This window comes from Pelobates fuscus, chromosome 2 (genome assembly GCF_036172605.1).
Source record: "Pelobates fuscus isolate aPelFus1 chromosome 2, aPelFus1.pri, whole genome shotgun sequence".
Classification (NCBI taxonomy): domain Eukaryota; kingdom Metazoa; phylum Chordata; class Amphibia; order Anura; family Pelobatidae; genus Pelobates; species Pelobates fuscus.
Window position 1 is genome coordinate 78,933,264 of NC_086318.1, and position 16,481 is coordinate 78,949,744.

The window sequence follows — 16,481 nt, forward strand, 5'->3', positions numbered from 1 at the left end:
TTGGGCTTGGAGGTGTGGGGGGATGGTCCCCGGGTGGGCTTTGGGCCTCATATCACCATGGCCATTGTATATTTTCCCTGAATGCCCCCCCCTCCCCCCTTGGCTATCTGGAGCTGGAGAAGATCTCCCAATTACACAGAACAACAAAGTCTTAGAAATTGATGTATATATATATTTGAATTCCCCCCTTTTTATTTATTTTTTCATTATTATCATCACTTCTCATAAGACACCACTCCAGGTCTACCTTGGCAATGCAGACTGGGAAACATGACCAAGGGAAAAACAGAAGATCTTATCGCTACACCAAGGTGTAATCCATTATGGCACTTTGTTATCCCCTTTTTATATTCTCCTTTTTGTTTAAACCACCACCTTACCTAATATGGGTCTTTAAGGATGCCACTCTTTGTATCGCACACTTGGGGTAACCATCTCACCTCAACACTGTATACTCACCCTATATATTTACATAGTTACATAGGCTGAAAAGAGACATGTACCCGGAAAATATATGGTATAAAACATATACCAATAAGTGGAGCGCTATTCAAATAAATAATTGTGTAGGGGTTCACTTACCCCATCAATTGGGTGTAACAACACACTTGAAGATACGAATTTGAAGGTATATATGAAAAAGAAAAAAACACAGAGATATATAGTGTAGATGGTCTTGGATAGTAATTAGTGGTAAATAAATACCTAGAAAACATGGTCACATGGTCTGAAGCCTATATGGTATTGGCTCTGTAAAGTAAACCTTTTTGCTCTTTGGGCAGCAGCACACCACTCTCTCAATGATATTACTCCAAGAAAATATAGAAAAGAGAAAAAGGCGACCAAATGGGTGGTACTGTGCAAAATGCAGGTGATACACTTTCAGTGGCACATTGCTGATTATCCTTACAGCCAGGAACTGAATGCTCTTAAAAAGGTGAGCATGATACTTACCATAGAAACATAGAATGTGACAGCAGATAAGAACCAATCGGCCCTTCTAGTCTGCCCAATTTTCTAAATACTTTCATTAGTCCTTGGCCTTATCTTATAGTTAGGATAGCCTTATGCCTATCCCACGCATGCTTAAACTCCTTTACTGTGTTAACCTCTACCACTTCAGCTGGAAGGCTATTCTATGCATCCACTACCCTCTCAGTAAAGTAATACTTCCTGATATTATTTTTAAACCTTTGTCCCTCTAATTTAAGACTATGTCCTCTTGTTGTGGTAGTTTTTCTTCTTTTAAATATAGTCTCCTCCTTTACTGTGTTGATTCCCTTTATGTATTTAAATGTTTCTATAGTATCCCCCCTGTCTTGTCTTTCCTCCAAGCTATACATGTTAAGATCCTTTAACCTTTCCTGGTAAGTTTTATCCTGCAATCCATGAACCAGTTTAGTAGCCCTTCTCTGAACTCTCTCTAAGGTATCAATATCCTTCTGGAGATACGGTCTCCAGTACTGCGTACAATACTCCAAGTGAGGTCTCACCAGTGTTCGAATCTAGCCACTACAGACCCATTTTGCTACTTAACATGGATGTGAAGTTCTTCAATAAATTCACATCTATCCAAACTGATCCACCCACATCAGGTTGAATTCCTACCTTCACAACAAGCCTTTGATAACATGGGACGAACCTTCAACCTTATCTGGGTAGCTACACAGGCACATATCCACTGTAATACTATCTCTCGGGGCCAAAATTGCGTTTGATCGCCCTCTATGGCCATTCCTGTTCAACACATTCAGAAAGCTCGGGTTCCCGAAACCACAAAAATGGACAAACTCTCTGCTCTAGTCCATGACACAACCACTTCAACAAAATCTGGGACCCCTGGCTATACAAGTTAACACTTGCAGTTTGAGAGATGCAGTCTGGGCAGAGGTCTGGGGCACCCATCCTCCCCCACACAATCTCCAAACTACACTTCATTCTCACGAGGAGTCCCTGTGAAATCCTTCACACTAAAGGTACATAAACTCCAGCTACAACCAATCATCCCGCCTAGCTAAAATTGACTTCAGAACCACAAAGGCTACCCTCCAACACCAAGGTAACCTGTTCTCGACCTGCTCATGTTAACTAGCAATGCGACCGATGTAAATGGTCTACTCAAGCAACATAGACCACTAATTTTACAGACAAATGCTTCGGTCCAAGACCACACAAGGGAACTTTTTTATCTCTGTCTCTCTGTGACAAAAGCTCCTTACCCTGGACGTTTGCCACAAACTCCTGGAGGAGTGTGGAATCTAGCCTCCTGGCTCATTAACTACAAAGAAACCACAGGCTTAAGTGCTCTCTCTGTGTGGCCGCCGCTCCTAAAACCGAACATCACGTGCTGGAGAAAATGGCAGCCATCTTGTCGCACGAACGCAGGCAGCAGGCCTTGGTCGGCGAGTGTCTGGAACTCTAAGTCTGACACTCGACCTCGCGTACACCAATAAAATCATACGAACGCCTGCTTCTTTCCCCATAAGCCAGTCAGTAGGTTTGTTCGCATGAACAAGGCGAACAAACGCTACCTATGATCCAGGGGAACCGTTCGAGAGTTTGTTTGTATGGAACTGCTGATGGCGATTCACCTGTATTCGTGGGATCTGAGCGCTATTTGGACAACTTGGACACTCAGATCCAGGCTATCTGGGTATATAATATTTGTTGGGGTTCCTATATGTCTAATGTGTAATTTTAATATTTTATGTATGTTATGTTTTTATGCTTGTTAATTCTGACTGGGCATGTTTTACTGTATCCTTGCTGTGTATATAAGTGGGCCATCTGGCCATAATAAAGTCAGTCTTTTTGTACCCTTCAAGGCTAAGCTGATGTTTGGGTATACCAGAGGTATAATCACTGCTTCACTTGGTATTTGGAAGAACTACCGAGGATATACTATATATAGTCGGAGTATATGAGATCCACTACACTCTCCTTTTCAGAATACACCACAGAATTTAAGATTCTGCCAGGCAACAGAATAACAAACACATGTATGAGTTTGTAAAACCCACCTTACATGTTCGCCAGTTTATTTTGTTTTCCAATTTTACTGTTACTAAATAATTGTCATTCACCAGATGATGTTAATGTGTAGGGACACATCTTTGTGACTCTACATCTAATCGTTGTATGTACATCATCTGCCGTAACTGTATTGACACAATTCTCTGAACCTTTGCTGTTTTATGAATAAAAAAAATAAAGAATTTAAATAAATAAATAAAAGAATTATTCATAGTTGAAGTTCCTGCATTTGCTGCAAATTGTCAGACTGGCAGTTTCTGCGGTGGGCTTTCACCAAACTAGGAAGTGACTAAGCCATCGTGATGCTCACTTAACTTCCTAAAGTACTCCCGAGCTAATCCCATAACGTAGTACTTTATGGAGACAGCAAAGACCCACATCGTCACGAAACGTGGATGTGAAGTTTCTAGAAGTTGTAGTTCATTGGTCTTCATTCTACTCTAGAAATGTAAACATCTTACACTGCTGCATTTAGAAGAAACGCTGTAGTTTGAAAGGGTTTGGGCAGGAAGGGTTGGCTTGTGGAACAAAATGAATTACTAAAAAAATAACCAAATGAACTAACTGTAACTTAACCTAAACATTGCACCTAACATATGTGGCTGTCTAATTAATGCAAAGGTATATTAAAGTATACTAAAAAAACATGAAAAACAGTTAGATAAACGTATAAAAGAAAGAACATGGATCAATAGAATACAAAGTCTTTCATTAAGGAATATTGAACTTTATGTCTTTATAGGAGACGTCTACCTCCTATATATGACAAGCTAGTCCATCAATTGCCAATACCACTGATAATGTAATTTAAAAAAAATGAATATTTAATTTCTGCATAACAAAGCTGTTTCCTGTGGTTTAATATGATATATATGTAAAATCAGGTTTTTTTTATGACAAATCACAGACGCCGGTACAAACATCACAGCTGTCTCTTTGAACAAAATGACAAGATTTACTAAGCTATGTAACAGGGAGAGATTTTCTGTTCAGCATATTAATACCAGCATGTGAGAGCTTTTTATTCACCTTTTATAGTGAGAATGAATTAACATAGAGAAGTATTCACTGAATTGGGAATTGACAGAGAGATTGCAGATACAACACCAAACTAGCTGAATTGGATAAAACGACTTTTATTGAGAAATTTTGGCCAAAAATCTGGAATTCTTTTGTAAATTCTGCACAACTCTCTTTCTAATCAATAAACATTACAATTAGTAAAGTCAGCCCCTATATGCACCTTCCCAGATATGTCTACATTCTGTTGGGAAGTACAAGTAGAGTGCTGCCCCGTAGTATGTAGATTTAACATGCTGACAAATTAAGCCAATTAATAAAGGGAGAAGGAATCCCTTAGGATCACTTAATGATTCCGCATAACTGAAATTTCTGGCCATGTCCACGTCTATACTCTAATAATAAATAAGGTTGTAAACAAAAATGCTAAAGTAAACCATTCATGAACACTGTTTTGGAAAATGGCAAATCTATTGCATGCACATGGTTTGGTTGTTGTTTGACACTATGCGCTAGAATGGATAAGAAGCATAATGTAATTTTGCCCGTGCCAATGTTAATGGTCCTAGATGTGCTGGCTACACCACCTTATAATCAATATTCTGCAAAACAGATAACCTACTTGGTTCCTCATGTACTAGAATGTATAGAAGACAGTGCAGTAAGAATTTCCTGTAAGAGGCAGTATGTGGATTAAAACCATTGTTAATGGGAGGGGTGAGAATAGAATGGTTAGACACCATAAACCCCTCTTTACAGCAGTGCCATATCGAAGGACAATTCAGGATGTATAAAGCTCCATAATTTGAAGGTAGTGTTTTATATCCGAAGAACCCCTGTGAATGGAAAGGGCACAATGGAAAAAATATCCCCTGGTTTGATAAATTCTAATTTGTCAATCAACATGCAAATAGCAAGGTTAGATATTAGCATAAACTGCATAAATCCAACCAACCTTGTGTCAATGGCAGAGATCGGTCGTGGTGTAAAGACGTGAGAATGGTTTTATTGCGACATCATTTGAATGCTGCAGCACGTCTAAGCATGGTTGCTGATCATGTCAATTCCTTTATGGATATAGTATACCAGATTTCAAATGCTTACTTAGAGTAGGGTAACGCAGACAACACATGTAATATGACAAGTTAGAACTTGTTTCTGTGAACATGACAGTGACATCAGTTTATTTATTATCATTAATATTATTATTATTATCATTATTATGATTATTATTATATTTATATAACGCCAACAAATTCCGCAGCGCTTTACAATGGGTGGACTAACAAACATGTAATTGTAACCAGACAAGTTTGACGCACAGAAACAGAGGGGGTTGAGGGCCCTGCTCAATGAGCTTACATGCTAGAGGGAGTGGGGTAAAGGGGCACAGAAGATAAGGGAAGTATAGGGAAGTAGATTGGTAGAATAGTATTCTATACTTGGGGGGTAATAGCTTTAGCACTAGACAATTGTCAGTTTATTCTGGAGTACTTTCTACCACAGCGTCCTATCCACCGATCACTCTCGGGGCGCCGAGATTCACCTGCTAATAGAACACAGCAGGAGATACTAATAGCTGCTTATGTATTGACATTGGCATTTAGCCCTTGTAACAGCTTTCACAGATCTACACCGTAGGCAATATAAGTTACCCAGACTTAGACCGTGTAATTTCATATCCAGCCATATTATGGACTAATGAACTATTATAAGCAATTTATTTCCTATTGACCTTCTACAGACTTTCGTCGGACAGGATATATTTGATACAAAGCTTACCCTCCCACTATTATTAAATGGAGCTCGATACTCAGACATAAACAAGTGCAGCATTATAGCTCCACTATTCAGTATTATCCCGCTATAGCTTCTACCTATTTGCCATTTATATCTATTGATACTTATTTGCTGATATCTAAATTAATATCACTGGTCCTATTCCATACAAGCCAAGCTGCCTGTGCGTTTTTCACCAGTCCTCCTTCACAGACTGGTACTTATCTTGAGGGACATTGCAAGATTTAAGCATATGTTAATATAGCAGTACTCATTGACTCTTGATCTAAGCAACCATTCTTTTCAAAACCAATAGGCGACACTTTGGCTTATACTACCGACTTTTCACAAGAGCACCTGCAGTCCTTATTAGTCTATCTGAGACCGGCCGGACACCTTGTGATTTGTCCCAGTATCAATAGGGAATTTTTATCAATGGTACTGATCTCAGTACCTATTATTCTGTTCACTGTTTGTACATAAGCACACTTATATTCCTTTTTTCGTTATATTGTCTATTTGACGTAATAAAATGTATTTATTTTTTGCTTTTAGTAGTAAAATACCGAGTCTGGAAATGACTTTCAAGTAATATTTCATACTCATTTCTGAGTTTACTCTTTCCATCCCAGTCACCTCAGGTACACTATTCTTGCCTTTCAACTTACCTATTTAGGGTTACCCCCCATCCTCCAGCATACCTAGCCTTGGCTCTATCTCTGCTATTATTATTATTATTATTATTATTATATTTATATAGCGCCAACAAATTCCGCAGCGCTTTACAATGGGAAGACTAACAGACACATAATTGTAACCAGACAAGTTTGACGCACAGGAACAGAGGGGTTGAGGGCCCTGCTCAATGAGCTTACATGCTAGAGGGAGTGGGGTAAAGGGGCACAAAAGGTAAGGATAGTATAGGGAAGTAGATAGTATTCTATACTTAGTATACGTAGTCTTATACCTAGAGTCACTCTAAGTATACTTAATAGTAAAAATGGTATACTTAATATACTTAGTATCTTTATAGTTTACTTAGTCACTCTAAGCACCAAAACCACTTCATTAGTGCAGACCGTGGCACTGCTGATTGGTGCACATAGTCCAGTTCACTAAACAGTGAACTGTAATAGATATAAACTGATAGCAACTGTAATGAGGGGAACTCCTATTGTAGTTTAAAGTATTTAGAAACTGCTTATATCATAAACCCATAAACTGTGTAGAGATTGTTAGGAAAAGAGCCTTTTCCAAGTCTGCAGGCAGATCCACTAAACAGAGCATCTAAGTATACCGTAGAATATTAAAAAAAAAAAAATGTTAATATCCGCTTTTGCATTTTAATGCATTGTCTATATAATGCGGCTACCCTCCAAAGTTTCCCTCTAATAATCTAATATCCTACTCAGTATTCAGATATCAATCAAAAAGAGCTACTTTGGGATGAGGTGGCACAGAATGTTATCAGGAAACCTGGATGATATGATAAATATACAGAATCTGTACAGAATATTCCCAATATATTGGTGAACCCATATTGAGAAGAAATCATGCTATTCTTAGTGTCAAAAGGATTCATATCTAGTACTAGCTATGGATTAAAGCGACCATGGTATGTGTATTATCTGAAAAGGGCAAATACGTATTTTATTACTAACTGCAACATTACGAACATCGCTTATCTCATTCTTACATTTCCTTAGTCATATATCAGTACAAAAGGGCAATGCATGGCTGAATTGTTATATATTTTTTTCTGCTATGGCAGCAGCCAATTTCCTAAGTTTCTGTATTTATTTTATGTGTTTCAATCTATTGGGGAAAAATAAATTAAAATGTAGCATCTGCTTGATACTGTTTGCTTGTTGTGTAGAGCACCATGTTGATGCTTTGTGTCGATGTTAAATCTCCTGTTCTACAAAGGTTGTAAGGAGACAGTGTATGTGTATCATCGATTATCATAGATTATATTCTATTGTTTCAGGTTCTGCCTGATGTTGCGTGTGGAAACGCAAGCTCCAACACTTCCAATGGAGGGCGATTGGTATCATTTGAAGTTGCAGAGAACACATCTATGAAGTAAGGATTTGGAATATATTCTTTAATTAATATAGTGTGGGAAAACAGCAGATGAGGGCTGGGAAGTTGAGCAGGGGGGGTAATTTTTGGCCACAAGAATACAGGATTTTTAGTGTGAAGCCTTATACATCTATTATGCAGCTGATTAAATGCGGTAGGAGGTTTGCCGGGCTGTCTATTGGCACCATACTGGAAGAATAGAGGCGTCAGAGAGAAACTGTTCAGTATTGCCAAGCCAGAATTATATAAATTAAAATACAGTCCTTTAATGCTTGGGCTGGAAGCAGTGGTGTAATAATGGTAGAAAGTTGGGGGGATGGGGTGGGGTAGTGAGTCGATTCGGTCACAAAAACAGCCTTTCGCTTGTATTAGAACCAAGACTAAAGCTTTCAGCTGTCTCCGGGAATGTACTTTGTAGAATGCTGGACTGTTCACCTAATCAACAGGGCATGGAAATATATTTTTTAAAATTGTGTTAGCATCTCTATTAAGAGGTTTGTTGGAACATTGAAGGAATTCACAGGTTCAACGAGGTAGGCACATAAAATCCAGGTTTATTGACAACAGGAACACATAAGATATACAACATATCTGCTGCAAAGGCATTATTATTATGTTATTATTTATATAGTGCCATCAGATTCCGTAGCTGTGCAATGATCATTAGTAACAACAGAACATCCCACAATTGAATACCTGGCACCAAAATTGAAGGTACACCCCCACCATGTGATCATTAGTAGCCATGGTATAGTAAATACGCAAGTATCACACCAGCTGGTATGTCACCAGGACAGGGACATGTATTGGGCAAGACAGAGATGACCTAAGAATTATAAAACTAGTTCATTTGAGAGGCAAGTTATGTTAAACCAGTGACTAACTATCCCTGATATAGAAATCACATCTTTCAGAGTAAGAATTGATGCCCGTTATAGCGTAGTTATAAAATGCACAGAGAGTGAGCAAAGCACACTGCACGTGTATTTCCCTTTCTGTCAAGAATGACACACCCTACTCCGGAGATAGGCAACCGTCAGCACTCCACATGTTGTGGACTGCATCTCCAATAATTCTTTTACAGTCATAATCCAGTAGGGGAAATATAGTCCACAACATCAGGAGTGCCTTTGGTTGCCATCCCCTGACCTACTTCTTTCTTGGCCAAGATGAGTGTGTTGTCTCAAGTATACCTGGTGCAACTAATCAAGGGCTTTATTAGTAGTATGTGTGCTTGAGCTGGAACAAGTACAATAGCAGAAGTGGCTAGGGGTTTGTTGAGTGTCACTTTAATTGCATGTTAGAAATAAGTAAAAAATAAATAAAAATGATTTGTTCATTGCAAACAGCTGAAAGTCTATACATTTTGACAATAAACCTGATTTTCAATGGGGGTTGAATCATTACAACTGTATTTATTTAGGATGTATTGTGAATAATGTTTCAAATGGAGTTTGTGTAGATTTTGAAACGCGTTAACATTTTCTTTCATGCAGGTTGTGTTCCTCACTTATTTTCTCCCTTAACTCTTATAATCTCCCTTATAATCTCTTAAAAAATAACACTCTAATTGCGCCTTATCACTGGTAGTTTGTCTTCTCTTACTTCCGCCTCCTTTTCAATCTATCTCTGTGATAATCTAAGTATCCCTTATCCATACTAAATGCTCCTGGATTTTATATTCTAAGCTTGTGTCTGGTTACTATGCTTTTCTCACTCTCAATTTCTTACCATGTCTCTCGCTTGCACATCCTTTATTTTAGCTTATTATTTCTCCTAACTCTCTAAAGGTTTACTTTAACCCTCAGAGACTTCTCAGGCATCTTTCTTTTGGGAATTAGTAAGCACTTGTTTTTTTTTTATTTTTTATGAGCAATAACGCAGAAAAAGATATATTGTTACTGAATTAGGTCACCTTCCATCTGCTCTACAGAGACCTCCAAGGCTTGCTGAAATTTTTATTAACTCTTTCCCAGCTAACGAGGACTGCAGTGGTCCCTTAATTATGCCATGATCCTTTAGTTATCCAACAGATCTCAGGACAGTTGGTGACCCTTGTCTTCTTATCTTTGATCCTTAGAATATTAAAAGATGCCACTGCTTCTCTAATACTACTGTGGAAAGTGACATCGGGCAGCTTCAACCAGTGCTCCTTGATTGATGGCAGAAGTGTTACCTTACTGCAGGCACCTGGTGGCCTGGTGCTCTCAGAAGAAGTGCTGGCTCTTGGGAATAATTACTTCATTGGTAAGAAAAGAAGTTAAGAAGTGTAAATCATACCATGCCTAAACTGCCAATTCCACAGATTGACTTAATATCCTGTTTCATCCTGATTATTATTTAATTTTTAACTTATGATAGTTAAAATCGGTATCGAGTATTTTTTTATTTGCTTCTTCTGCCGTGTCTAAAGAAAGGGTTTTCATGCACTGCTTGTTTTTCAGAGCTCTAAATTCAGCCTGTGGTCTGTGAAACTTTTCATCCAGGTGTAACCTGGAAATAGAGGTTGGCAGAGGGCACGATAATAGACAGAAAATTATCTTTAGTATAAAAGAAGATTAAAGTATAAGTATTTAGTATAAAAGAATTAGTTTTTTTACAGTAGTTATAGAAAAGGTTACTGTAGGTTAGCGACGTGATGCTGCATCCAATCATATTTTATAGATGTGCGTTTACCACTTGGGAAGACCAGTTTAAATTATGGTTGGGGTGAAATGACATTTCTGCTCTTGTCTTAGGTTTTGTGAACGATTCTGTGAGTAAAAGCATTGTGGCTTTACGTCTTGCTGTGTTGGTAAAAATCTCTGACTGTGTTTCCGAGGGAAGTCAAGTGAAAGCTCCTGAGTGTTCTGGGAAAGGAAGTTGCATTACCAAAAAGACAGAGGTAAGTAGAGTGTCCTACTGGGGAAAGCCTAAAATCCCTTCAGTTACAGTTCTTAAAACCTTTAAAGTCTGAGGAAGGAATAAAACACATGTCTTATTTTTAAAAAAAAATTCTATATACTTAGAAGTTATTTGTAGTTGATCTACATGTATCAAATCGCACACATATACCCAAACAAAGAGAGAACAGCCATTAGTTAAGACAGACCTGTCCCGATTCAGTGTATCAAGGTTTTTTTTATTTTACAAGACTTGCTGAAACCCCCACCTATAGTGTTTTTCGATTAATATAATTAATATGATTGTACCATATGCCTTACTTTTTTACATTCTCTTTTTTATTGAGATGTTGATAAAATACACAAAGAACATGGCACACAATCAGAATACATTAGCTTGACAGAGACAATTAAGGTCTATCTATATCTTGACAGAAAATTCTGAACAAGAAAGATCTCTTTTTTTGGTTGAAAATACAAGGTAGATCATGAGCAGTAATGAAACATGTCTATGTGAGTAAAGTGTGTAAATGATTCAATCTGAAGAGAAATACTAGACAATATGAATATAAGGCTATAAAGGGCCTTGATTTACAGGCTAGAACCATAAAGCATGAGATAGGCTGATCGTGTAAAGGGTATAACTAAAAGGATTACCACCTACTAGGTGCAGAACAGACGTGAGGGAAAGCCGGCTTATAAACACAATCAGCAGGGGTGCCTTACCTTTTTTGATACATTAAGCAGGTTCAGAAATATTAGCATTTAAACTCAAATACAACATTTGAATCATACAGTAAGGGTGAAGAAAAATGCACTAAATATGAACAAATATCCTGGTAATGGGTTTCTGTAAGAAACGTGATGGCATTTTCAGGGATGCAAAGTCTTAAAAATGCAGTCAAAATGTAATTGTTTGTTTGTTAGTTTGTTTGTATTTTTAATGTGGGCATAATTCCAGTACAGTACAGTTTCTTGACTAAAACCAGATATCAGTACTATATAGGGTATTGAAGCTGCTATTACAGAGTGCATACTCTTCCTATCTCTCTAGAATCTCTCTAGTCCTTTACATTTGGGAACAGGGCTGACCTATGGGTAGGTGAGCAGGGCACCAGTCCTGGGTCCCATGCTTTGAGGTGTCCCACAGGCATGAGACTGAAACACTTTATAAATGCTGAAAACAGGTGCCCCCTAGAGGACAGGCACCTGTAGGCAGAAATCCAGTCCTGGCAATAACATGTATTCCTAAGACATACAAGACTATTCCTAAAACATAAACACAAAAGCAAAAATACATAAAAAAAAAAGTACATACAAAATAAAATCTCAAAATATCTCTCCCATTAAAACACTTTAATTATAATATATAGTCAGCCACCAAGAAAGCACACCAGATTGTATATGTTATGCATTCCCTGATTGAGTAATAACCTTGAATTCTCCTGCTTATTCGGAGTGTAAATGTCAGTTTTAGTTTCTAACTAGCTGCCACAACTACCAAAGCTATTTACCGAGGTAGAATACAATTCTGAAATATCATTGTTATATCTGTTGTAGTGTTGCGTGGCAGTTCATAAAAGTGTTGCTTAAAGGGTTAGGCTGCAATCTCAGGCCCCAACATACTCATTTTCTATATTTATGTTACATGAATAATACATAGTTGAAGTGCATGTCAAAATTTTCCATGCCTTGCACTATAACTAGACAGGAATGTGTTAATAATCATTATTAGACACTTTGCCACATTGTTATTTCATGCCATTTGCTTTGTAAAGTAATTTTTAACTGATACTATATACACCAAAACAACTTTAGCTCACTGAAGCAGTTTTTTGTTTTGAATATTTTTATTGGAGTCGCAATAAAGTGTGAGCAGGCACATTGTGGATTCATAGAAGTAACATGTCGGGCTCACAGCGGTGGGGACAAGTTCCTCCGGGTGCCCACCTCATCCGGAGGCCGAGCGGCCTTGGCGTCGGCTCCCAGGCCATCCGGACAGACCGTCCGCAGCTCCTATCACCACGGGTCAAAGGGTGGGCGCAGGGCGTCCCCCCACGCATGGGCTAGCCGTTTCCTGCATCTGTCTGCTGGCGGGTCCCATTTAAACAGCCTCTGCCATTGCTGGGAAGTAGCACAGGCTCCGGTCAGGAGCTCCCTCCTCGGTGTCTGCGGTCCCCACGTGGCCGGGATTACCCCCGCCGGCTGGGGGGGTAGGACGGGGCCATGTCCCGAGCCGGTGTTTCCCTCCAGAACAGCAGATGTTTCAGGCATGTGTGTCTGGCAGAGTATTCATCTGTTTTAGAATCTCACTTGTGCAATGTCGTTGCTTATGGAGGCTGGTAGACCGGGTATGTCGGATTCAGCGCTCCCTGTACGTTGTTAAGGTCATATTTGGTATTGAACCGGAGCTGAGATGATTCTCCGTTTAGTTGTGCACTGATATCCGGCTTTGAGGCAATGCATATGCGGGTTTAGTGCCGTTTATTGCGGCTCAGGCCCGGAGCTCTGATGTTCCACTTCCATGCGGCTTGGCGGCCAGACCCCGCCGCCCCTGGAGCAGTTTTTGGTGTATAATCATGCCCCTGCAGTCTTACTGCTCAATTCAAGTTATTTCACTGTGCTTATGCACCCTAGTCAAAACTCCCCCGCATGTGACTTTCACAGCCTTTCTAAACACTTCCAGTAAAGAGACCAGGGCCGGACTGGCCCACTGGGATACCGGGGAATTTCCCGGTGGGCCGGGGAGACATGTGGGTGTCCTGCGGCCGCATGGAGAGCTTAGATGTCGGCCTGCAGGGGAAGCTCTTCTGGTAGCCGCTGGGGGAGCAGGCTGTTCTGTCTCTGCTCCCCCTCCCTCGCACGCTAGAAAGAGACCGGGGCCGGAATATGACGTCATATTCCAGCCCCGGTCTCATTAAGCTGCACGCGAGGGAGGGGGAGCAGAGACAGAACAGCCTGCTCCCCCAGCGGCCGCCAGAAGAGCTTCCCCTGCGGCCGACATCCAAGCTCTCCATGCGGCCGCCAGCACAACTATCAGTCTGCCCACCCACAGGTACCAAAAAGTATGTATGTCAGTGGGAGTGTGTCATGCTGTGTGTGTATCATGCTGTGTGTGTCTGTCTGTGTCATGCTGTGTGTGTCTGTCTGGGTCATGCTGTGTGTGTCTGTCTGTCATGATGTGTGTGTCTGTCTGTGTCATGCTGTGTGTGTCTGTGTCATGGTGTGTGTGCTATGCTGTGTGTGTCTGTCTGTGTCATGCTGTGTGACTGTCTGTGTCATGGTGTGTGTGTGTGTGTGTGTCTGTCTGTGTCATGCTGTGTGTGTCTGTCTGGGTCATGTGTGTGTGTGTCTGTCTGTGTCATGGTGTGTGTCTGTGTCGTGTGTGTGTCTGTGTCATGGTGTGTCTGTATCATGGTGTGTGTGTGTCTGTCTGTGTCACGGTGTGTGTGTGTGTCTGTCATGGTGTGTGAGTGTGTGTCTGTCTGTCATGGTCTGTGTCATGGTGTGTCTGTCGTGGTGTGTGTGTGTCTGTCGTGGTGTGTGTGTGTGTGTCGTGGTGTGTGTGTGTGTCAGTCGTGGTGTCTGTGTGTGTTTTTAAAAATAGTGTTTTACTCACCTTTTTTTTTTCCCAACGTCGTGCTGGTCTCTGCCTCTATGACTGAGATCATCAAGCTTGATGATCTCAGCCAATCTGCACTGACACAGGAAGCGCCTCTAGTGACCGTCTGAGTGTCTGTCACTAGAGGTGTCACTAGGAAGCAATGTAAACACTGCCTTTTCTCAGAAAAGTCAGTGTTTACATTCAAAAGCCTGCAGGGACAGGCTATAGACACCAGAACCACTACATTAAGCTGTGTGTGTGCGCGCCTGCTAGTGAGTGAGCTTGCTTGCATGTGTGTGTGTGCCTGCTAGTGAGTGAGCTTGTATTTTTATGTCAATGAGCTTATGTATATTAGTGAAATTGTTTGTCTATGAGGCTGTGTATCAATGAGTTTGTGTGTGTCAGTGAGATTGTCTGTGTCTGCATGTGAGTATGCTTACTGTATAATTAAATGTTTTACTCTGAAAGGATCAATATTTTATATTAGAAAAAGCAATATATATATATATATATATATATATATATATATATATATATATATATATATATTACTCAATCATCTGGGGTGGCAAGACATAGCCCTACATATTACATGCGACAATATATGGTGCAATGACTTATGAGGCTGGCATAGATTTTTTTTTCCAGGGCTGCTTTGTATCCCCAGTCCGGCCCTGAAAGAGACACCTAATGTTTAAACTTCCTTTATTGCACAGTCTGTTTAATTTCGAATTTCTTATCTCCTGCTCTGTTAATAACCTGCTACCGTCTGCAGTAGCCTCCTGTATGTGATTAAAACTTAATATACAAAGCAGTAGATAAAACGTTTTAAAGCAAGTTAACATCTGATTGAAAGTGAAACCTTTTTTTTAATGCAGGCTGTGTAAGTCACACCCAGAGGAGGTGTGGTTCGGCAAATTGGAACAAAAGCGATCTACCTCCTAAATGGCAGAGAATTGAGCAGTGAGACTGCAGGGGCATAATCTATACACCAAAACTGCTTCATTAAGCTAAAGTTGTTTTGATGCCTATTGTATCCCTTTAAAGCTTTGTATTCCTAGCACTATAGCTCATTCTCAGAAACAGCAAAATTACTATTACAGGGTTACGGAGACAGAGACATTGCACCCAGACCACTTCAATGAGCTGATGTTGTCTGAGTACCTATAGTGTCCCTTTATTAACATATCATATATACCAGTGATGGCGAACCTATGGCACGCGTGCAACAGGTGGCACGCTGGGCCCTTTCTATGGGCACGCGGCCATAGGTTGCCATCACTGCAGAGTAGGCGCCTGCCTGCCCGAAACGGCAGGTGCCTACTCTGCTTCCGGTTCGGGAGGACTGGGGGAGGGATCTGTGAAGCAGCTCCCCTGTCCTCCCGCGAGCAAGCTGTGTGGAGCGTTGCCGCGCGTTACCATGGCAACGCTCCACACAGCATCGCGCGGGAGGGCAGGGGAGCTGCTTCACAGATCCCTCCCCCAGTCCTCCCGAACCGGAAGCAGTGATTGCCACCACCGGACCACCAGGGATGGCTATCCCCCCCTCCTCCTTAAAGGTAAGAAGGAGGGGGGATACTGATTAGCATACTTTTTTTTTTAACACCTTTACCCCAGCCCCACACACATAGCACCCACAGCACCCCAACCCCCCACACGGAGTACCCCTACCCCCCCCCACAGCACCCCTACCCCCCACACAGAGTACCCCTACACCCCCACAGCACCCCTACCCCCCACACAGAGTACCCCAACCCCCCACACAGCACCCTTACCCCCCCACACAGAGTACCCCAACCCCCCACACGGAGTACCCCTACCCCCCCACAGTACCCCTACCCCCCACACAGAGTACCCCAACCCCCCACACGGAGTACCCCTACCCCCCACAGCACCCCTACCCCCCACACAGAGTACCCCAACCCCCCACACGGAGTACCCCTACCCCCCACAGTACCCCTACCCCCCACAGCACCCCTACCCCCCACACAGAGTACCCCAACCCCCCACACGGAGTACCCCTACCCCCCCACAGCACCCCTACCCCCCACACAGAGTACCCCAACCCCCCCACACGGAGT

General features: G+C 41.2%; 1 protein-coding gene across 1 annotated transcript in view; it reads left to right on the plus strand.

The window, feature by feature from the left end:
- The window catches only part of DNER (delta/notch like EGF repeat containing), a 236,853-nt gene that overhangs the window by 99,193 nt on the left and 121,179 nt on the right, over positions 1-16,481 (plus strand). Inside the window, exons 3-5 of the mRNA XM_063442306.1 lie at positions 7,820-7,914; positions 9,995-10,161; positions 10,653-10,798. Coding sequence (XP_063298376.1) covers positions 7,820-7,914; positions 9,995-10,161; positions 10,653-10,798 — 408 coding nt within the window. The remainder of the gene's footprint in view (positions 1-7,819; positions 7,915-9,994; positions 10,162-10,652; positions 10,799-16,481) is intronic.